Genomic DNA, 24,582 nt, shown 5'->3' with positions numbered 1-24,582 from the left:
CATTTCACATTCTTATTAAAATAAAGTGGTGATCCTAACTGACCTAAGACAGGGAATGTTTACTAGGATTAAATGTCAGGAATTGTGAAAAACTGACTTTAAATGTACTTGGCTAAGGTATGTAAACTTCTGACTTCAACTGTAAATACTACCTCGTACCCTTGCACATTGACTCGGTACCGGTACTCCTTGTATTCAGTCTCATTATTGCTATTTTATCTTGTTACTATTTCCTTCAAAAAATATCAAATTTGTCTTACTTTTTAAGTCTGCATTGTTGGGAAAGGGCTCGTAAGTAAGGACTTCACAGTAAAGTCTACACCTGTTTGTATTCGGCACATGTGACAAATACAATGTTATTTGATTCTGTAGCAAATAAATAGGAGCTTGACAAACCTGGCGATGGTTAGTCATTACCAGCCAGGGACATACATGTATTTTCTGTATTAGGTGGTGCAACAGAGTTTCACTTTCAAACTTGGCACAAGAGAAGCTAAAATTCCTATATTATTTTAAAAACATGAACCAACGCCATCATTGTATCAATGTTGGGTAATAAATTCTGCAGTCGAACTTGTTCATTATGTAATCCACCATTTTTACTGGATATGTGTTCAACAAAAGTTAAACATGCCATTTTGCTACTATTTCTGTTAAGTCTACACATACAATTTGATACATACCATGGATATATCCAACCTATGCACCACACAGAACATAGAATGCATTGCAACTGCCTGTGCAAAGCAATGCTGCAAGGCAAACACTGTGTTCTCTCATCTATGCTACTGCAAGCAGTACTGATGCACCAAGTCTGGCACCAACAGGACCCTGAACAGCTTCTACCCCAATACCATAAGACTGCTAAATAGTTAACTAAATAACTACCCAGACTATCTGCATTGACCCCCTTTGACTCCACACATATGCTGCTGCTGTTTATTATATTTTTCTAGTCACTTTATCCCTACTTATAAGTACATATCTATCTCAATTACCTCGTGCCCCTGCACATCGACTCGGAACTGGTACCCCACAAGTTATCATTACTCATTGTTTATGTATTCCTCTAGTTATTATTTTTGTAATAATAATGTTGGGAAGGGAGCGTAAGTAAGCGTTTCACTGTTAGTCTACAGCTGTTGTTGCCAAGCATGTGACAAATAACGTTTGATTTTGATTTGAATGTAGCCTTACTTCTGGTGTGCCAAATCGCAAGGACACTGTCGGTGTGATCGAGGCGTTAGGTGCTGTGCTACTTCAAAGGTGTATGAACAGCCGGATTCTTATTTGCTACTACTTCCGCCAAACATGCTAAACCAATCAAGTTAGGTTACATAGGTTTTGGTGCGCTATGTTCCGCCCTCACCTTCGCCAAGCGGCCAATAGGCCAACTCCCCTGGGAGCTTGACTGGAAGTAAGTGGCTGAATCATACACAGGTAACTCAGAAAAAATAGCGAGGCAGAAAAAAAAATTCTGGGCTTGTCATGGAGTTCGCGTGAAAGAAAACAGGGATTTTTTCCAATTTTCTTTACCAGTTAAACCAGTATCTCTGGATAGAACACGCTCAAGTACTTGATCAGGTAGAGTCTTTGGTCGAAATCTCTTTCGTGTCCTCTTGAAAATAATCTTTCTTTCCCCCTATTCGTTTACTTGACTTCAATTGAATTTCCAGACCTTTTGTTTGCTTCTCTTATCACTGGAAAAAGGTGGACCTCGTGTTATTTTTATTTAATCTTTGCTTTTAATTGTAGTTTTTACCCTTGTGGTCCCTGATGGCTTCGCACAGTGATACTCTGGTGGTGTTCTTTGGGGCAACAGCTGGTGCAAATGGGGGTAAACTGGGTTCGGATGAGAGGGAAATAATTCTCTTGGTGTGGCAAATTGTGGATCTACATGAGAAAAAGGTACGGACTTTCTCACCCGTTGTAAAGGTTTCTTCTTGACTTTTTAGTGTTTTTGTGTCTAAGTAGTGGATTCATGTTTTAACTTGACAGCTGACATATTAATCAACAAAGGTACGCGTTCTGTAATTATTTGTAGGTCACAGTTAAAAAAAAAAAAAAAAGTGGCATGGGCCTCAACTAATCCAACCGATAGGCTCATGGGTGTGTAGCCTACACCTGTCAGATTTAACTTCAGTGAAATAATTTAAATATAGGTTGAAAGAAAGCATACCTTTTTGGTTATATGTCAACGCCTTGACATTGGCAACTGCGTTGACAATTAACTGCATTGTTTGACAATTAACTGCTTGTTTGATGGTCTGAGTTCATGAAATTGGCCTGTTTAGTGCTGACTTGGAAAATTAGTTGCGTTTTCACCAAACTGTACTCTGTAGTTTATAACTAAAATGGGTGGCACATGCCGTGGTGAAACACCGATTCCGTTCACAGGTTGGGAAACTTCAGAGACGTCTTGTGAAGCCCGACTCTTTGGAGTTGACAGACCAGAGTAAAGAGGAGACTGGACTGTCTGTGGACGAACTCTACAAGGCTGAACCTCTGGACAAAGTTCTGCAACAGGTGAGACTGATTAGGCTACTGGTGAAGATTCCTGTTCAGGCCCTAAAACATTTAAGACTCAAATCTGGAGTCTTGTCCTTTGCTTTCCTGCATTCTCAGACTTAAATATTTTAAAACTGACTCCAAAGAAAAGCTTAAGATGCTGAACAAAGCATTGAATCTCTAATATGATAATGGCTGAACTTTAACTGGCAAAAACATCCATGCATGATAAGATTGACATCATTCAAATGGTCTGTGTCGCCAACCACCTGGAGGGAGATAACAGGATGAAGCTTGATGATGAAGCTTTAGGTAAATGTCAAGGTGTGTCGATTTTTCTCAACAAATGGAAACCCCTGAAAGGTATCTGACCTTTACAAATTATTCCACTTGGTTTGGCTGCTGTTTGGCCTATTAAACTCTTTGACAGGCCGTGAGTAGTTGCATCCAAAATGGTACCCAATTCCCTAAAGTGCACTACTTTTGACCAGAGCCCTATGAGAATAGGGTGCCATTTGGGACCGGCTCAGTGTAGTTGCAGGTTTGAGTAGGCTTGCTTTTTAAGCAGTGACTGCCGTGGGGTTAAGGTAGGGACGGGGAGGCAAGCAGGTCTAGTCTTGTCTCAGACTGATGCGAGCTGCTGACATCTGGAAAACTGAATGTTTACCTGGGAATGCAAAGAAATACCCGTCCTGGGTAGAGAGGACGGAGAGAGAGAGAGAAAGTGGGGGAGTGATGGAGACCCCTGGCCATAGCCCAGCACCTGTATTCTCAGGCCAGGTAGTTGTGAGATAAGGCAGTCTGTTCCTGTTTATGATGACCAGGATGTAGAAGTGTTTTCAGGTTCCACCTCCCCTGGTATGTTCTGACAAAAGAAGGGCTTATGTTGCCAAACGTGTTTCTCAACTGTTCTGTCTGCAGTGTTGAGAGTATTTGTATGCACTCTGTAGGTAGTTACACCGAATCCCATCCCCGCCCCCAGCAGTATTTCAATAATTGAAAACCCCATATTACCAGGCTCTCCTTGGGATTTAGGGTTATGATTAGAGACTCTGTCTGACTCAATGCTGTGGTCCTCTCCTATGCAACAAGCAGGTTTGTTGAAGTGACCAGTCCTTCCTCAACAACAACGTTTTGCAATAAGGCCCCTGAGTTTGACAGTGCTCTTGCTGTTGTGACACAATATAGATTTAGAGTAGATCCATACCGCAAGATGCTCTCTCACTGCTGATTTCTGATTGCTGAAGTCATCTCTAGTGTGAGTTTCTATACCTGCAAGCCGTCCCAATTCATTTGTTTTGTGAGTCTGTGGACCCTTTAAAGATTAACCAGAACAATCCATTTTTTACTGGCTTACCTCTGTCTGCTAGGTCACTTTCTCTTGCCATTGGTCAGGTTTGGTTTATTTATTTGTCTCTATTGATTTAAGCCAGGCAGTCAGTGGAGGAATGGAGACATTCAGCTAATGTGAGTCATAGGAGAGACTGCCTTTGGTGTTGTAGGTAGGAATAGCTAACTAACCTAGCAGAGACCATATCTCAGTGGACCTGTCAATGTCATAAGGCCAGAGTAGCCAAGCCAAGGACGCAGATTTGTTTTCTTTGGTGAAAGATTTATTCAGTCTGAGAAAAATGGTGATAGAGATTAGAACTGGGCTGCACCTATTCCATTGGGGGGGGTGACTTTAAATACCTACTGTTCCTTGTGGGCTTGTAGCCTGCCTTCCATTCAGCATATCAACAAGTTTCTCTCCCTAAGATTGAGTTTATAAAAATAAAAAGTCAGAATCCTGTTGTAGTTTCTCTAACTGTTCTCAGATCAATGTATTTGTCTTGAAGACACTTGGGGTTTGGACTTATTGAACCCCAGTCAGTCTTAGGCCCTCGCTTATTGGGGCCAGTATTGAGTGTGAAGAGCCTCAGATCAGTGCAGTGATAGTACACAGGCTCGGACTTGCTCTGTTCCAGGGACCCGGAACCAAAGCTTGTCAGCTCTCTGTGCTGCTAAGTCTCTCTCGTAGGTGGGGCAGCGTCACCCTGTTCCAGGTTGTGAAGGTACTGGGGCAGGTGCACAGCAGAAGCAGATAATGAAAGATAAAGTGCCAGCAGCAATAAAACACTCCCTCGGTCTTCTCCCTTCCCGCTCTCCAACAGCATTGTGCCTTGTAGAGAACAAGCCAGAGGATCCTGTACAGAGACAGGATTGTAAACATCTAATCTCCACAGTCCAGTCATAAAATGACTAAAGTTTGGGACAGTGGTGTGACTGTAACAGGCCTAGCCATGAGTACTGCCTGGTACTCTCTACTCCCTTATCGTGAGCCTCATCACCACCCCTGCTCTACTCCTCTCCATGGGTCCAGCCTCAACACCATGCAAACACACTAGCTATAGCTTATACCACAGAGCAAACACAGATGGGGCCAGGTTCACGAGTAAACTCCTACCTCATACTCACCCATGGCACAGTGCAGCACCCACCCTCCCAATGGGGAAAATGAAACCAATGGTTTGGCTGGTCAGGTATATTACAGTGACCGTCTATGCACGTTCTCATTTGTTGCATGTTGACATTTCCTATTCTGACAGCCTTGCTGCTAGTGTTGGTATATTTATCAATACCTGTTTCCTTTGTTAGGCCTGTCCTGTTGGACATGTTTGCTCTAATAGTATGCTGGTTTGGCAGAGAAGATAGAGTAAAGGGTGTGTCGCTTAGTTCCTTGAAACCATTTGTTTTAATTCCTAATCCTGCTGCTGGTTGTGCAAGGTGAGGCTGCATAGATCTGAAAACAGCTGTGAGTTAAACACCACACCCACCATGCATTAGGTTGAACACAACTACCTTCACATCCTGGTCTGTTCCTGCTTGTACGTGTGTGTGGAGATGGTTCTTGGTAACTAAACAAATGTGATAGATATTTGCATGTCAGTGTCTGACAGAAGAATGTTTAATATCTGATGGCTTCTGAGAATGATGCTCTACCCACCGAAACAGAGGAATAATTTAGAATTCCACAGCGCCACAACCTGTTTGGTCTGTTTTTGTTCCTCTCTTTGTCACATACTCAACTGTCAGTCGAGACTTTCCTTGACTAATATTTGTCCTATTATCTATGGGACTACTTAAATGACTGGGTTCTATACCATAGATGTTACCAGATACATTACAGTATCTGTTGATACCCCTATGACATACAGTGTATCATCTGTCATGGCTCCCAGATGACTCATTGACCTCTGGATCCTTGGCAGCCAGTCTTTTCAGAGAAAGCCAGTCAGTAGTCTTAGGCCCCTATCTGACCAGCCCATCTCAGCCAATGAGCTTCCTGTGTGTATCAGTCCTTCCCTAACCCAGATGTTATCACAGCATGGTGAAATGTAGCGCACCAGGCCCTGAAGTGGCATGGGATCCCACAGCTCCATGTGGCAAGACAGACCTGTCCAACAATAACCCAGCATCCTGGTCCCGGTCACCACGAGGACTCAAACATCTCATCCCTTTTAGGGTGTGATGGGTTCAGGATAGCTGTAGACAATAGATGCAATGAAGGGTTCAACAAATCTCTCTTTTGTAGTCTCAATACAATGCATATGATGGTATAGGGTGCCTAGTGTTGTTTTGTCCAGTGTGATGGTGTTTGTGGGTAATGGCAAGTGAGTTGAAATAAGAGCCCCTCATTAACATAATTATTTCCCTCAAGTTGAACTCCCGGGTGGCGCAGCAGTCTAAGGCACTGCATCTCAGTGCAAGAGGTGTCACTACAGTCCCTGGTTCGAATCCAGGCTGTATCACATTCGGCCATGATTGGCAGTCCCATAGGGCGGCGCATAATTGACCCAGCGTTGTCCGGGGTGTTGTCCATTGTAAAAAAATAAAAAAAAATAAAAATTGGTTCTTATGACCCCAGGCGGGGGGGTCATGTTCAGTAGGGCGAAGACATTTTGAAATTGGGAGGTATTGTTTGAACTTGACCAATGGGGACACAGATTTAAGCTTTCCGTTGCAAATCATTTTCCTACGGTGTGCCCTACTGAACAGCACCCATGGCTCCTCTCCCGGGTAGTTGAGTCGCCAGCTGTTGAGAGGTCATGTATATATCTCCTGGCTCTCTGTGTGGAGAATGCTCTAACATGCACCAGCACCAACACACACTCCTACTGTCTGGAGGCTGGATGTCGTATGTGGCCATGTGAAATTAGCCTCACTGACTGACAATTAGTCACTAACGACCATTAGATCTTCTGGATAGATAACGTGATAAGTAGTAGCTAAACAAACCACGAATTGGTGAATAGTTTATTAGAAATGGAAAGAGTATTCGAGAAGTGTTGCCTATTTGATGTTGGCTAAATTGAGCCATTTTTTACTTTCAGTATCAGTCCGTCAAGGGAAATCTAGTTTTCTAACAAAGATATTTACATATATTTCAGGATGTTGTGTATCAGAATTCATAAAAACAGTTTTGAGAACACAACTTGTTCAAAAAGTGATTTCTTGGCACAACTTAAATTGAGCCACGGAACAGGGTATGTTAAGCCACCTACACATTTTTGTACTGAATGAAGTATTACCACTACCTTTTTCAAAACCATGCCCATCTTTATTTCCAAAACACAATTCAACACAATCAAATGAGCTTTTTTGTCTTTTAACACAGGCTTAACACCTAACAAACACTTGAGCTCATAGACTGGAGCTCTCTGTTAAGGGTGTCAGTTATTTATTTTACTGTCGCAGCCGACGTATATACTGTTGCGTCGTCAGTGTACATAGACACACTTGCTTTATTAAAGGTCACTGGAATATCATTAGTGAAAACAATAATGGCTTAAGCCAGCTGCCTTGCGGTACACCACACTCAACCAAATTTGTTATTCCATGCTGGGTTTAGGACCTCATTGAAGCTTATAGAGACCCCAACTGATGTATAGAACAATCTTAAAATTACCTACTGTGGTTTAGACACAAGCATAATGAAACCTCTTAACACAATACATTAATTTGACTTGGTGAAAATATCTATATTTTTGGGACTTAACTTGCTTACCACTTTTTCCATGTGGTTTCTTCCTTCAGACTCAATAAAATTATGACCTCTTCCTCAATATTTGGTCAGATGATACATTTTGTGTATGGTTTCCTAGAAACAAGGGTGGCTCAATTTACCCCACTCTCCCCCAATAGACAGGATACCAAAACTATATCCTCAAAGAAGGAAGCCAGCCTAGCTAAAAATACAATTGGCAGCACTAACTGGCAAATTGGAGAGGTGTGTTGGTTGAGGTGATGGTGAGGTGTTATGTCTGACTGTTAAAAGACACCAGTAAAGTTTACACAACACTAGTAATGGGCCGCATTAAATGTGATGATTATTACTAAACATAGACCTATTTGGGAGTCCCTGCTGTGGGGCTTGGTAAGTGTTTTTATAGGGGCTAGTGATTGGCGAACAGTGTTTTATAGGAAGCGAAGCAGCGGCTGGTTTCTCTGGCTGGGGTTGGTTGTTTTCACATTTCCTGTCTGGTTGTGACTGTTGGTCTAACTGCTAAGTGAAATCCTCCTTGTTCCAGGTGCTGATTAGCACCACAATCCCTCTTGTCTGCTTCCTTGCTATGCAAACACCTGAAAAAACCTATTCACATCTGTCAATCTCAGGACACCTCCCTACCTGTTCTTCCCCCAGAAAACACAAACCTACCTGTTCAGGGAACTTGTTTCTACCAGTAGGCTTAAAGACTTGGCTTATTTACAGTGTTAAAGGTTAGAAACACTGTGCTAATTCTTATGGGAGAGAACTCCCTGAGCACTATTATTTTAAAACAAACCAAGCATAAAAACCTTTGTAGTTAGTAGTTTTCTGCAGCAGAGCATAATTAATCAGTACTGTGTTACTCTGTGGTTTTTCAGAGGTGACATTGGCACTCCCATGTTTGTCTGCTGGGCACAAGTGGTTTACACTGGATCTCTAAAAGACCATAGGGAGCTACTTGGCTGATAACCAACAAAGTAAAGTCATACTTTAGTTTTGTGTGTGTGTGTGACTCATTGTCTGTTCTCACAATAACTCTCCTCTTGTATCTTTCTTCATTCTCTCCCTACAGTTCCAGCAGTCCGTCTCAGCGGAGTTGAAGGCTCTGGGCAGAAGCTCCTACACACTGTGTGTCGACGGGCCCCTCATCATACGACAGGCCCTTCACCCTGAGGCCTCCAAGAAGGTATTGAGTGACCCTTGATCTTCTAACCTACCATTTAGGGAAAATGTAGCAATTTTGATAGAAAATATAATTGCCCTTATTTACTGACCTAGTTAGGGGAATTTCCACCACATATACAGTTGAAGTCGGAAGTTTACATATGCTAAGGTTGTAGTCATTAAAACTCGTTTTTCAACCACTCCACAAACTATAGTTTTGGCAATTCAGTTAGGACATCTACTTTGTGCATGACACAAGTCATTTTTACAACAATTGTTTAAAGACAGATTATTTCACTTATAATTCACTATCACAATTCCAGTGGGTCAGAAGTTTACATATTCTAAGTTGACTGTGCCTTTAAACAACTTGGAAAATTTCAGAAAATGATGTCATGGCTTTAGAAGCTTCTGATAGGCTAATTGACATAATTTGAGTAAATTGAAGGTGTACTTGTGGATGTATTTCAAGGCCTACCTTCAAACTTAGTGCCTCTGTGCTTGACATCATGGGGAAATTAATCAGCCAAGACCTCAGAAAAAGAAATTGTAGACCTTCAAGTCTGGTTCATCCTTGGGAGCAATTTCCAAACGCCTGAAGGTACCACATTCATCTGTACAAACAATAGTACGCAAGTATAAACACCATGGGACAACGCAGCTGTCATAGCGCTTAGGAAGGAGATGCGTTCTGTCTCCTAGAGATGAACGTACTTTGGTGCGAAAAGTGCAAATCAATCCTAGAACAACAGCAAAGGACCTTGTGAAGATGCTGGAGGAAACGGGTACAAAAGTATCTATATCCACAGTTAAACGAGTCCTATATCGACATGACCTGAAAGGCTGCTCAGCAAGGAAGAAGCCACTGCTCCAAAACCACCATAAAACAGACAGACTACGGTTTGCAACTGCACATGGGGACAAAGATCATTCTTTTTGGAGAAATATCCTCTGGTCTGATGAAACAAAAATAGAACTGTTTGGCTATAATGACCATCGTTATGTTTGGAGGAGAAAGGGAGAGGCTTGCAAGCCAAAGAACACCATCCCGACCGTGAAGCATGGGGGTGGCAGCATCATTTTGTGGCGATGCTTTGCTGCAGGAGGGACTGGTGCACTTCACAAAATAGATGGCATCATGAGGACGTAAAATTACGTGGATATATTGAAGCAACATCTCAAGACATCAGTCAGGAAGTTCAAGCTTGGTCGCAAATGGCTTTTCCAAATGGACAATGACCCCAAGCATACTTCCAAAGTTGGCAAAATGGCTTAAGGACAACAAAGTCAAGGTACTGGAGTGGCCATCACAAAGCCCTGACCGCAATCCTATAGAATTTTTTTGGGCAGAACTGAAAAAGCGTGTGTGAGCAAGGATCCTACAAACCAGTTACACCAGCTCTGTCAGGAGGAATGGGCCAAAATTCACAATTTATTGTGGGAAGCTTGTGGAAGGCTACTCAAAACATTTGACCCAAGCTAAACAATGTAAAGGTAATGCTACCAAATACTAATTGAGTGTATGTAAACTTCTGACCCACTGGGAATGTGATGAAAGAAATAAAAGCTGAAATAAATCATCTCTACAATTATTCTGACATTTCACGTTCTTAAAATAAAGTGGTGATCCTAACTGACCTAATACAGCACATTTTTACCAGGATTAAATGTCAGAAATTGTGAAACTGAGTGTAAATGTATTTGGCTAAGGTGTATGTAAACTTCTGACTTCATATGTACATACATGCACACACACACACTACCGTTCAAAAGTTTGGAGTCACTTAAATTTCCTTGTTTTTGAAAGAAAAGCGCCTTTTTCGTTTAATTTTGTCTAAAATCTAATTGATCAGACATGCAGTGTAGACATTTTTAATGTTGTAAATAACTGTTGTAGCTGGAAACGGCTGAAGAAAAAAAGGAATATCTTCTTAGGCGTACAGAGGCCCATTATCAGCAACCATCACTCCTGTGTTCCAATGGCACGTTGTGTTAGCTAGTCCGAGTTTATCATTTTAAAAGGCTAATTCGATCATTAGAAAACCCTTTTGCAATTATGTTAGCACAGCTGAAAACTGTTGTCCTGATTTTAAAGAAGCAATAAAACTGGCCTTCTTTAGACTAGTTCAGTATCTGGAGCATCAGCATTTGTGGGTTCGATGACGGGCTCAAATGGCCAGAAACAAATAACTTTCTTCTAAAACTCATCAGTTTCTTGCATGGAATAGCCTTCCTTTCTCAGAAAAAGAATATACTGAAGATCTCGTACAACGCTGTGTACTACTCCCTTGACAGACCAGAATAGAAAAAGTGGGAGGCCCCGGTGCACAACTGAGCAAGAGGACAAGTGCATTAGTGTCTAGTTTTAGAAACAGCCATTTCCAGCTACAATAGTCATTTACAACGTTAACAATGTCTACACTGTATTTCTGATCAATTTGTTATTTTAATGAAGAAAAAATGTGCTTTCAAAAACACGGACATTTCTAAGTGACCCCAAACTTTTGAACGGTCGTGTGAGTGTGTGTATATATATGGAAAAGGTATTATGTTTATCATTCTCTTGGACTTTGTTCAGGTGATGTAGGCACAATGCTATAAATCAGTCCAGATAATGAGTCTTTGGTATTTGTTTGTGTATGTTCTTTACATTTGACCTTTTAGCCACGTGTGTAAGTTGTAATTCCTGGGTCACAGTTAGCAGTATTTCTCCTGTGCTTGTGTTGAGCAGTAACGTCATATTCTGCACAGGAATACTAGCTATCCACACAATCATCCATAGATTGCGTCATGTCCTCTTTTCCCTTTATCTCATCCCCTCTTTGTTCACCTCTTTATGCCACCTATTCCTGGCTCCCTCCTTCATTGCATCACTCCTATTATCCCTTCTTTTCATGAGGTCTGTCTACAGAGTACGCTACTATTCAGTGAATATTGAATGGACGAATGACTGACCTACCTGTTGTGTGTCTGTTTCAGAACCTGGTCCTGCCGGAGTGTTTCTACTCCTTTGTGGATGTGAGGAAAGAGTTTCACAAATGTTGTCCCAATGCTGGACAGGTCCAGGACCTAACGCTGCCCTCTATCCTAGAATGTAAGTCGGAGTCAGATGAAATGTAATATCAGTCAACACTTTTGATGTTCCTATTACTTATATAAATGACTGATAAAACATCCTTACATGTGTGTAGATGTGTGCATCCCAGAACTTCCCCTGTCAGAGCAGGTGATGGGGCTGAAGGAGGTGAGGTGTATGGTCCAGCTCTCCCTGCACATCCTGGCTGAGCCATACAGTAAGTCTATACATCTCTCTCCCCTGCTCTCTGTCTGTGCCAGTCCCACCTGGCCACCCCACAGCCCTGTCAATCTCTCTACGCTAGGTGGCTAACAGGAATGCTGCTGAAGTTGCAGGCCAAACCTGTTGAGCATGAAACAACTTGGCAGCGTGGAGCAACACTTAAAAACAACATGTGTTGTATTGTTCAGTCTGAATATAAGTGAAGTCGATTGGCTTCTGTTGGCGGATCCAATGTCAAGCCTAATGTGAAGTCATTTTTTATCAGTATGGTCCTTTTGATTGTAAATGTGGATAGAAGTTTGATCCATATTGTAAATTAGTGTTTGAATCTCTTGCAGATCACAAATTCTCATGCTTTGAAGCTGTGAAGTACAAGCTTGAATCGGGAGCATGGTATGTATATTCTCAGTGCATCGACTTAATGTTACCTCACTCAACCATGAGGTTGTGTGGCCACGTCTCTATACTAAACCTGTTGTTTAGTATTTACTGTAGTTGAAGCCTAACCAACCGTCCCTCCCATGTTCAGAGCCAGGCTCATAGCATTGATTACAGCAACAAGGGAAACCACAAGCGTGTCATTAAACCACTCCAACTTTGCCATTAAGTCCTTAACTGGCTATCCAATAGCACCACACAAATCCCACTACGGTGTCTGATACCCATTGCCCTGACAACCCCTGGCATGTGTGTTGCCGTGTTAGAGTAGTGTGACGTAGACTGTTAAACTGCATAAGTCCCCATTTTTACCATGTCTCTGACGAAGACAACTTACTGAAACACTTTGGTTTTGAACAATATAGAAGTACTATTCAAGTCCATTTACATTGTCTTCAAGAGTTTCTGAACATTACTTTCTCTCTGTCTCATGCAGCATTGAGTTTAGTGTGTAACCGTTAAACACCGTTCCCCATGTTGACTGTGCCCCTCTGGTTTGTCCCCTGCAGCAGTAAGACCGAACCAGTGGACAGTGAGACAGTGATCAGAGCCAGGGGGTTGCCATGGCAATCCTCTGACCAGGACATCGCCCGCTTCTTCAAGGGCCTCAACATCGCCAAGTATGTTACCAAAACATGACTGTGTGTGTCATGTGATTAAGCCACGGTTCCACTGAGAATTGGCGACTAATACCCACAGGAAGTTGTACATGCAGCTTCGTCTCCATAGAGGGTCAAATTGTTCTGACCTTTCCTCCAACCTCTCCCTGTGTAATTCTAGGGGTGGTGTGGCCCTCTGTCTGAACGCCCAGGGCAGGAGGAACGGTGAAGCCCTGGTTCGGTTCATCAACCAGGAGCACAGAGACCTGGCCCTGGAGAGACACAAACACCACATGGGCAGCAGATACATTGAGGTCAGCATCCGTATAACACAGCAGCCCCTACATCTAACACAGCCATACTAATGCTGTTGCATCACTAATGGATCCAATACCGTTACAGCATCAGCTATGCAGCCAATACTGTTTCAGAGGAAAAAACAGTCATGCTTTCCAACTGTAGCACAATGCATGTTGCATTGGTCAGATGAAAGGCCATTTGGAGTTGATAAAAGTCTCCTCTCATCCTCACAGGTATACAAAGCCACAGGAGAGGAATTCCTCAAGATCGCTGGAGGTCAGATTTCAGACTTTTTTTCCCCTTCCCTTGACTAGAGGGACTCTCCCTGTTCCTCCGCCCTGTACCGCTCCGGTTGTCTGGCTTATCCTGGGGGAATGAAGGGTGCTTTGTGAGCCTCACCCTCACCCCTCAGAGGCTAGTTGGAGGAAGGTAACTTTACCCCTGGCCCACAGTGTCTCACCTCATCCTCCCGGCGGCCAGTGAAAGGCCCAGCTCAGGGCCATACAAAGGGGGCGTGAATAGACAAAGAGCAGAGCTGATACAGGAGAGAGAGCAGGGGGGAGACTAGTGTCTGTCTGTGGACTCTAGCCAGTCGACTGGAGATCAATAATATAATATCTGTCAACATTTACATTTGACATTTTAGTCATTTAGCAGACGCTCTTATCCAGAGCGACTTACAGTAGAGTGCATACATTTTATTACATTTTTACATACTGAGACAAGGATATCCCTACCGGCCAAACCCTCCCTAACCCGGACGACGCTATGCCAATTGTGCGTCGCCCCACGGACCTCCCGGTTGCGGCCGGCTGCGACAGAGCCTGGGCGCGAACCCAGCCCAGCCTGGGCGCGGACCCAGAGACTCTGGTGGCGCAGCTAGCACTGCGATGCAGTGCCCTAGACCACTGCGCCACCCGGGAGGGTCAAGACATTGGACTTTCAGCAGATACTGTTTGCCCTAGACTCTGACTCACTGCTCTTGTTTTAATGTCTACTCTTGTATTTTAAAGTGATGTAATGCGGTCTATCATTTTATTTATTAGTGACAATAAGCAACAATAATTTGCATGTTAAAGGGACCAAGTAATTAGCTAAAGGTCTTACTTCTCACTTCTAGTTAACTATGTTTCCTCTCCCTCTGTGTGACTGTAGGCACGTCCAACGAGGTGGCCCAGTTCCTGTCCAAGGAGAACCAGGTGATCATCAGGATGAGGGGTCTTCCCTTCACCGCCTCTCCCCAGGACGTGTTGACCTTCCTGGGGGCCGACAGCCCCGTGACGGACGCCAGCGACGGCCTACTCTTCGTAAAGTACCCTGACGGGCGGCCCACAGGCGACGCCTTCGTCCTGTTCTCCTGTGAGGAGTACGCTCTGAACGCCCTGAAGAAACACAAGCAGATCCTGGGCAAGAGATACATAGAGCTGTTCAGAAGCACTGCAGCGGAGGTCCAACAGGTACAACACATCAGTCACTGTTTATAGGTGTAGTAGACAGTCACTGTGAGGTAGAGCTGTTCAGAAGCACTGCAGCGGAGGTCCAACAGGTACAACACATCAGTCACTGTTTATAGGTGTAGTAGACAGTCACTGTGAGGTAGAGCTGTTCAGAAGCACTGCAGCGGAGGTCCAACAGGTAAAACACATCACACTCACTGTTTATAGGTGTAGTAGACAGTCACTGTGAGGTAGAGCTGTTCAGAAGCACTGCAGCGGAGGTCCAACAGGTAAAGTGTAGTAGAATGTAGAGCTGTTCATAAGTACTGCAGGTGAGGTCCAACAGGTATGGCATCTAGGGGCTCAATGGGGTTTCTTTACTACTTAAACTACTATCAGAGATGCATCAAGCTATTCCCTTGTACTGCAGCCAAGGTGCAACAGTTAAATTCTAGTAGACAGTCACTGAGGTAAAGATGCATAGAGCGTTTGAAAGTACAGTTGAGGTCCTACAGTGTTCTAGGCACTGCCTGTCACTTGAGATCATTTCTTTAGAAAGGAGGACTACTGGAGATGAACCTCTTTCTCCATATTTAACCAGTTCTCTTTAATTTGTTGTGCAATGGCTATTGTCTTTATAGCGTAAGACATGACTAAAGTTGAAGGACTATATGTGACACAGCATAGAATGTGGTCCCCATGAATCAGTTTGCTGGAGGATGGTGCTCATGTTGTGACACCAGAGTTGTTTCTTTGACTATTACAGCCTCTTGTAAATGACTGTCAACATGACTCAACACCACAGAGAAACACAGCAATATAATGAAGTCAGTGCCGACTTAGTCGTCTGACCTTTTGACCTCTGACCTCTGCCCTCTGTTAGGTCCTGAACCGTTACATGTCCACCCCTCTGATCTCCACGCTGCCCTCTTCCATGGTCCCCATGCCGGTCTTGGCCACGCCCCCCTACCTGGCAACTGGCAGCACGCGGGACTGTGTCCGTCTGCGAGGTCTACCCTACACCGCTGCTATAGAGGATATACTGGAGTTCATGGGAGAACACACTATTGATATTAAACCACATGGAGTTCATATGGTGCTCAACCAACAGGTACTGGTACACACACACACGCCACGGTACTTTCACCCGTCTTATATTAAATACTTAGTGTAGATGAAGTGATGGGTACAAGCCGAGGATTCGGGAGCAGCTCTACACTATATTGAGATGCGACCAAAGTTCCCACCCTAACCCTTCCATCAGAGCATCATTCTCATCTCTAACCTCCCTCTCCTCTCCAGGGTCGTCCCTCAGGTGATGCCTTCATTCAGATGAGGTCAGCTGACAGGGCGTTCATGGTGGCCCAGAAGTGCCACAAGAAGATGATGAAGGACCGCTATGTGGAGGTGTTCCAGTGTTCTACTGAGGAGATGAGCTTCGTTCTGATGGGAGGAACACTCAACCGCAGCGGCCTGTCCCCTCCACCCTGCAAACTACCCTGTAAGTCCATAATAGACCTCGCTGAATCACTGCATGTCCCATTGATGTTTCAGAACTTATCACGTAAACAGGAGAATATGTAGCAAGGACAACAGGACAGTGGAAGTAGCTTTCAGAAATGCTTGTTCATTATTAAAACGGACATGTTTCAGTCAGGGTAATGCGGTTTTTAATGGTTTGTTCAGGGAAGATATTACACAGGCAGGGTTAGCTGTAGTAATTATGCCCTCCATATTAGTTGTAACACACCCATTAAAACTCTGAAGGGTTTGTTTGCATACACATGGTTAAAGTGCGTGTGTCTATCTATCCCAGTGTACTTTGTTCTATTTGTGCCCTGTTGCTATAGAGATTAGATTCCTGCTTATCATATCACTAGAAGGCAGTGCACACTCTTGGTGTGGCTATTGGCTGTTGTGAATTCTGATGGCCACACTTTGAGAGCAGTTGCTCAAATGGCTGTTTCTGTTGACTTTTTTTCCATTTATTCAACCTCATGTTTGACAACTAATCTCACTGGCTTGACCTGGAGTTATGGCAGTCACTCACTCGGGTTGCCAGGTTGGTAGCAGAGTGTACCTGGGAACGCTCATCCCCACAAGGTCACTCGGCGTCTTCAGCCCAACAAGGTCACTTGAGTTGCCAGATTGGTTTGGGGAGTGTACCTGCAAACCCACCCTCAGCCCACATGGTCATCTGACTGTGTTTTGTGTCAATGTGACAACAGACCCATACAGCCTGTTTGTGTGTAAATACACTACCTCCCTCCATCCCTCACTGTGTTTATGTTGTAGGGTTAGGGTAACACCAAGGACAGAACTGGAGCAACTGAGTAGAATACTACCTTGAGGCTTTTATGTGACTAACATAGTCTTATCAATCATATGAAAAACTAGAGTTTTTCCTAGCGACCATGCTTCTGCGTTGCTTGCTCTTTGGGGTTTTAGGCTGGGTTTCTGTATAAGCACTTGGGGACAACTGCTTATGTAAAAAGGGCTTTATACATAAATTTGATTGATGTTGTATGCTGCTGGGAGCTGTGATGGTTCAGCGTGATGTTTGAAGTGCAGGCTTAGGCATGATGTTGTAATAATATGGAGGTTATGATAAGGATCCAATGTTCCTGTGTAGTTGTATGTTACTGTATCTGAGATTCTGAACTTCGCGCTCTGTCCTCTCCCCAGGTCTGGCTCCTCCGGCCTATGCTGCGTTCCCTTCTCCTGCCATGCTCTCTGAGGCTGCTCTGTACCAGCCCCCCCTACTGGCCACCCCCAGAACACCCCAGCCCCCACACAGCCCCCACCCCACCCCCACCCTGGCCTACTACCCCCCACAGCACCACCCTGCACAGCTCTACATGAACATGAACATGAACTACACTGCATACTACCCCAGGTTAGTGTGAACTACACTGCATACTACCCCAGGTTAGTGTGAACTACACTGCACACTACCCCAGGTTAGTGTGAACTACACTGCATACTACCCCAGGTTAGTGTGAACTACACTGCACACTACCCCAGGTTAGTGTGAACTACACTGCATACTACCCCAGGTTAGTGTGAACTACACTGCACACTACCCCAGGTTAGTGTGAACTACACTGCACACTACCCCAGGTTAGTGTGAACTACACTGCATACTACCCCAGGTTAGTGTGAACTACACTGCATACTACCCCAGGTTAGTGTGAACTACACTGCACACTACCCCAGGTTAGTGTGAACTACACTGCACACTACCCCAGGTTAGTGTGAACTACACTGCATACTACCCCAGGTTAGTGTGAACTACACTGCACACTACCCCAGGTTAGTGTGAACTACACTGCACACTACCCCAGGTTAGTGTGAACTACACTGCACACTACCCCAGGTTAGTGTGAACTACACTGCACACTACCCCAGGTTAGTGTGAACTACACTGCACACTACCCCAGGTTAGTGTGAACTACACTGCACACTACCATTTCCCTCTAGGGTTTTGTCAATATGAACTGTACATCCTATTTTGTCATGTGTGTTTCATGTATGTATGCAGTTCAAAGTGCCATGTTGGGTATTGATTTTGACACCTGAACATCTTCTGAATAATTTACACTTGCTTCCAAAGAAAGACAAATGAATGTGTTTCTCTCTCGCTCTAGCCCCCCAGTCTCTCCCTCCACGATGAGCTACTTTGCGTCTCCTCCAGGGTCAGTAGCGTTAGCGGCCCAGCAGCCCCATGCCCAAGGCCACGTTGCCTCTCCCATGATGCCCCAGCACGGCGCTCTAGTTAGGATGCAGGGTCTGCCTTACAACGCCGGGGTCAAAGACATCCTCAGCTTCTTCCAGGGATACCAGGTCAGAACCTCCAATATGACCCCCACTACTAACCTCTCCTTTTCCCTCCATAGTCCCCTAAAACAGTCCCTCCCTCCCTCTACCCCAGTCTCCTTAGTTCCAGTCTCCCCAGTCCCGCTCCTCAAACTCCATTGCAGTTTAATGTGTCTTGGTTGATTTCTTTGCCACTCTTTGTTTTGTACAAAGATCCCACAGTTTTTCCATGCCAGCTTTTTTGTAGGGGTAAAAAACATGGCAAATGAAAAGCCATGATTCCTGCATGTTCACAGATGATGTAACCAAAATACAGGTATTGGGGTCTGTGTGATTGGTTCTCTGCTTTTGTCAGGTAAATTCATGAACACTTCCATTGTTTTAACACCTCCCTAATTTGAAATGCAAACAGCCCCCATGGTTTAACAACATCCCTGCTAATTTGCCAGTTACTCACTGACATGTATAAAAGGAGTATATCTGCAAATGTGCTGGAAATAAGGGGCTGTTTGAAAGGGGCTCATATAAACATTGCCTTGTGGTATGTTACCTGTAAAAATACATCTTCTGTCTGATGTGGTTATATGTTTGTGCCTGTGTGACAGACGGTAGCAAAGCAGGATGTTCTGCTAGTTTTACAGGGTTTAGGAGCTGTCGGTTAGAGTCCTGCATCTGGTCAGCTCCCCGCGGTTGACCTGCAAAAAAAATCAGCTAGCAGGTGCAATGAAAATTATTTCAACCCACGGGTTGGCTCGCGATTCAGAACAATTATTTTGCTGGTCGGAAGCATTTTAAATCAAGATAATATATTTTTTTACAAACCCTGGAGCTTATTGTGTTGCGAATTCCATTCTGTGAGCAGTGAGGCAGACATGTAGGCTACCAGCCATGCACGCAGTGGATCAGGGAACTGTCCATTGTGTGGTGCTTAAACTTGTGTTTTATTGAGTAGGCTATAGCCTATAAATGTATTATTGCAGCCTATATTCGATTCTTGGAATTGTTTCAATTCAACTATTTGGTTATCTAAACAATATTGAATGTAAAGGTTTTGTCAGCTATAGGCAATTCTATGCAGGTGGATCAGGTTGAGGAGGAAAATCTATGTCAGATGGGGCTCTGAATTGGTTTGGGGCGGGTGCAGCTCCAGAACTGACCCGTGTAGGACTCTACTGTCGGTACATTGTATGACTTGTGTTAAATAAAATGTTATTGGTCGCGTACACAATTTGCAGATGTTATCACGGGTGCAGTGAAATGCTTATGTTTCTAGCTCCAACAGTGCAGTAATATAAAACAATACACACAAATTAAGAAATACCTGGACAAACTGTCCAAACCCTTCTTATTCAATAATAGCATATTTGTATAATTCCCCCACCTCATGACAAAACCAGCTTTATGTTTAACTACAAGCTTGTAGGCAAACCCATCATTCAGAATTGAACAGTCAGTGTGCTCATATTAGCTCCCAGAATGCTTTACCTCAACACAAACCATGGTTCAGCACTGCAGCATATTCAATAAGGGACGTGTGCACTTGTGCTCTCCCCTTCTCTTGCTTCTCCCTCATTGGCTGACTGGCTGAGTAGGCGGAGTGAGTCTACAGAGGAGGTATGAACTGAACTCTCACAGTACTGTGACTGACTGGGCTGGTTGGGCAGGTGTATTAGGTGTTCAAGCCTGAGGATACAGGGATGGGACTGAGGTGTTTTTGTTAAATGTTTGGGTCTCTTTGTGCTCTTAAAGGTTTGTTTAGAAAATGTTCTGCTGGTTTTTAATGTCGTGTGTGTGTTTTCCTCGGGGTTAACTCTAAGCTCCCAGCATGTGAGAACACCTGACCAGTCACTGTAGGGCTTTACAGTCCTACACACCGTGTGTGTATATGCTAAAGAGAGAATGTTGCTGAGTTCAGTCCTGACTCTTGGCTAAACCATTAATCTCATCCTGACTGGTTATCCCCTGGTTTCTGCTATCTGGATCAATTAGAAACTTGCTGTCTGTGACTGAGCACTCAGTTTGGGTGAGAAACTGTTCTGAGTGGTGGATTGGTGTCTTACATTACACTTGTAGTGTATGCATGTACAGTTGAAGTTGGAAGTTTACATACACTTAGGTTGGAGTCATTAACTCGTTTTTCAACCACTCCACAAATTTCTTGTTAACAAACTATAGTTTTGGCAAGTCGGTAAGGACATCTACTTTGTGCATGACACAAGTAATATTTCCAACCATTGTTTACAGACAGATTAATTCACTGTATCACAATTCCAGTGGGTCAGAAGTTTACATACACTAAGTTGACTATGCCTTTAAACAGCTTGGAAAATGATGTCATGGCTTTAGAAGCTTCTGATAGGTACACCTCCAGTTGACATAATTTAGCCTGTGGATGTATTTCAAGGCCTACTTTCAAACTCAGTGCCTCTTTGCTTGACATCATGGGAAAATCAAAAGAAATCAGCAAGACCTCAATTTTTTTTTGTAGACCACAAGTCTGGGTCATCCTTGGGAAGAATTTCCAAACGCCTGAAGGTACCATGTTCATCTGTACAAACAATAGTACGCAAGTATAAACACCATGGGACCACGCAGCCGTCATACCGCTCAGGAAGGAGACGCGTTCTGTCTCCTAGAGATGGACGTACTTTGGTGCGAAAAGTGCAAATCAATCTCAGAACAACAGCAAAGGACCTTGTGAAGATGCTGTAGCAAACAGGTACAAAAGTATCTATATCCACAGTAAAACGAGTCCTATATCGACATAACCTGAAAGACTGCTCAGCAAGGAAGACGCCACTGCTCCAAAACCGCCATAAAAAAGCCAGACTACGGTTTGCAACTGCACATGGGGACAAAGATTGTTTTGTGGTCTGATGAAACAAAAATGGAACTGTTTGGCCATAATGACCATCGTTATGTTTGGAGGAAAAAGGAGGAAGCTTGCAAGCTGAAGGACACCATCCCAACCGTGAAGCACGGGGGTGGCAGCATCATGTTGTGGGGGTGCTTTGCTGCAGGAGGGACTGGTGCACTTCACAAAATAGATGGCATCATGAGGAAGTAAAATTACGTGGATATATTGAAGCAACATCTCAAGACATCAGTCAGGAAATTAAAGCTTGGGTCTTCCAAATGGACAATGACCCCAAGCATACTTCCAAAGTTGTGGAAAAATGGCAACAAATAAGGACAACAAAGTCAAGGTATTGGAGTGGCCGTCACAAAGCCCTGACCTCAAGAACATTTGTGGGCAGAACTGTGTGCGAGCAAGGAGGCCTACAAACCTGACTCAGTTACACCAGCTCTGTCAGGAGGAATGGGCCAAAATTCACCCAACTTATTGTGGGAAGCTTGTGGAAGGCTACCCAAAATGTTTGACCCAAGTTTAACAATTTAAAGACAATGCTACCAAATACTAATTGAGTGTATGTAAACTTCTGACCCACTAGGAATGTGATGAAAGAAATAAAAGCTGAAATAAATTCTCTCTCCTATTATTCTGATATTTCACATTTATTAAAATAAAGTGGTGATCCTAACTGACCTAAGACTGGAATTTTACTTGGATTAAATGTCAGGAATTGTGAAACTGAGTTTTAAATGTATTTGGCGAAGGTGTATGTAAACTTCCGACTTCAACTGTATGTATGTATGTTCAAATGACAGTTTATAGGTGGGTTGTTGGGGACTTATGGTGTGTGTGTGGTGTATTTGTGCTATGTGTGTATATAATGCTCTACTGAGTCCCCCTGTCTGACTGTGAACCTCATTACACTGTAGTACTCTCCTGAAGACTACAGCAGCATGGTTCAGATGAGTCAGGGACAGACCAGGAGTCTGATCCAGCCCAAAGAGTGGCTCTGTCTGTAGGGAGACTTAGGTAAGTTACCACCCTCAACCAGCCTACCCTGTACCTCACATGGTCCCCGTCTGCCTGCCTGCCTGCCGGTCCACCTGCCTAACGTCAAATCAACAGTGTTCTCCAGAGTGACTCTTTCTGTTTCTCCTCCTCGCTCTCTCCCTTCCTCTCCTCTTCCTCGCTCACTCTCTGCCTTCCTCTCCTCATCCATCTATCCATCTAGCCCTTGACCTGAGTGTGCTAACCTAGTGCTGTTCTTTCTGAGTTGATTAACACATTGCTAACCTGCTCCCACAGACTGATCAGGGGATTGCTTTTGGACTGTAGCTCTTCTAAAGGGAAGCATGCATTAGAAGGAAATGCAAAACCTGTGGTTTCTCGTCTGACTCATCCAACTCTACTGGGTTGATCAGTGCAGGATCTCTTCTCCTTTGCCAGATTGTGGCCCCCTGGTGTTGGGATGGTGCTAATGACTGAGCGGTGTGGCTTCTATCCCCTCTCTCTCTCTCCCCAACTCTTCATCTCTCCTCCATCTCCTGCGGTTTGTTGCCTCCAGCTCCAGCCGGACGCCATCCTCCTGTTGTACAACTTCAGCGGCCAGCGTAGCGGCGAGGCCCTGATCACCTTCCCCAGCGAGGAGTCAGCCAGGCGGGCCGTGGCCGAGCGCGCCAACCACCCCCTGTCTGGTCTCCCCGTCCGCCTGCTGGTGTGCTGCGACTGACCTCGACCAGCTGACCGCGACCATGGAGGGAGGAGTCGAGGACCGCAACCGCTGATTCCGCTTCTCCCTCGTCACCTCCTCTCCCTCCACTACTGATATACACACACACACACACACACCTCCCCGCAAACAATCTGCCGACTCTCCTCCCTCTTAGCCTCTTTCTCAAACTCCCTCTCAACATTCATACACAGACTGACAGACACCTCTCCCCACAGCACTAGGTTGTATACATATTTATATATGATGCACATCCTCCTTCCTGTGTGTCTGGCACAAAGTGCCTTGTGTGAATACTTCCATAACAGCCACTGACGATGCCAATGAAATGTACCACTCACCTAAAGCATGAAACCACTTCTCCCCTTGTTTTAGCTAAATGACCACTACAGCCCCACTATATGAGATGTTCATACCTTCAAAATCCCTATTCCCCTGTGTCTGGTTTGTCAGTCTGAAAACACTACTGTATGTAGCCTACCGTGTGCATGTCTGCAAAAACTATGTACTGTATGCATGTTAGTTGTAAATGATGTGCCTTCCAATGCTGGGCTGTACAGTGTAATAATAGATAAGAGCCATATAGACTGATTGGAACAAACTACTACTGTACTGGATAGAAGGGAAATCAGACGCTCCTTCCACTACTCCCTTTTCTAAAACTAGAAAAGACAAGGCCACTATGTACAGTAGTGAGAGCCACAGTAACATGCTGGATGCTGAGCTTAATGACAGCTACTTGTGTAACAGTGTTTGTTTCTGCTGTGAAAGCATTTGTATGGCATGCCATTCTATTTAGAATAATATGTCCAAGCACTCTTTGTCTTTGTTACAATCAGACTAGGCTAAAGCTCAAGTAGCCGAAGTCTCATTTAGTTCTGTAGTATACTAGCATGACAAATATTGATTTTTTTGTTTAATCCCAAAAAAACTCTTCCTAAAATTTAGATTTATTTAAATGTGAAAAGAGTTGGCTGTGTGTCTACATGATCTTTAAGCAATATCCTTTATCCCTAAAGAGAGTAGATCTCTGTGCCATCTCTGTTTTCTTCCAGACTATATTTTATAGAAAACCGTCTTCTGCAGCATGCTTTCCATTCTCCCTTGTTTTTGGACTGTCAAACTGTGTAAAAAAAAAAAAAAAAAACGAAATAAAAATATATATGTATAACGCCGAATGAGTTGTTCCTGTGACTGGGCTGCTGAGAACACTAGTGTCTGGTTTCTCATTTTCGCTGTGCCTATATTACCCAGAGTGCAATAGCAGCCCCCTCTGTGGCTTGGCTGACCTCTGGTGGCTGATGGAAAACATTTTTTGTTTCTTTTAAGCAAGTTTGAGACTTGACTTGTATGAATTTAACTACTGTATGTGTATATAACTGTTTGAATAAATAAATTAAACTTTATTGCC

General features: G+C 43.9%; 1 protein-coding gene across 4 annotated transcripts; it reads left to right on the top strand.

Moving 5' to 3' along the window:
- Positions 1 to 1,427: 1,427 nt before the first annotated feature.
- On the top strand, positions 1,428 to 24,582 carry LOC120024786 (epithelial splicing regulatory protein 2-like). Of its 4 annotated transcripts, none has more exons than XM_038969071.1 (17): positions 1,428 to 1,584; positions 1,756 to 1,908; positions 2,398 to 2,526; positions 8,610 to 8,723; positions 11,681 to 11,795; positions 11,893 to 11,994; positions 12,338 to 12,392; positions 12,947 to 13,057; positions 13,218 to 13,350; positions 13,570 to 13,612; positions 14,492 to 14,793; positions 15,656 to 15,883; positions 16,075 to 16,273; positions 17,458 to 17,668; positions 18,420 to 18,615; positions 22,372 to 22,471; positions 23,007 to 23,119. In XM_038969071.1, the coding sequence occupies exons 2-16, from the start codon at positions 1,777 to 1,779 to the stop codon at positions 22,459 to 22,461; spliced, it is 2,160 nt and encodes a 719-aa protein (XP_038824999.1). In that variant the 5' UTR covers positions 1,428 to 1,584; positions 1,756 to 1,776; the 3' UTR covers positions 22,462 to 22,471; positions 23,007 to 23,119. The 4 variants fall into 4 exon arrangements, with proteins under 4 accessions (XP_038824999.1, XP_038824998.1, XP_038824997.1 ...); XM_038969070.1 differs by having other exon boundaries at positions 22,889 to 23,119; XM_038969069.1 differs by lacking the exon at positions 22,372 to 22,471 and having other exon boundaries at positions 23,007 to 24,582.

Source organism: Salvelinus namaycush, chromosome 30 (assembly GCF_016432855.1).
Source record: "Salvelinus namaycush isolate Seneca chromosome 30, SaNama_1.0, whole genome shotgun sequence".
Taxonomy (NCBI): Eukaryota; Metazoa; Chordata; class Actinopteri; order Salmoniformes; family Salmonidae; genus Salvelinus; species Salvelinus namaycush.
This window is presented reverse-complemented; position numbering and strand designations above follow the sequence as displayed.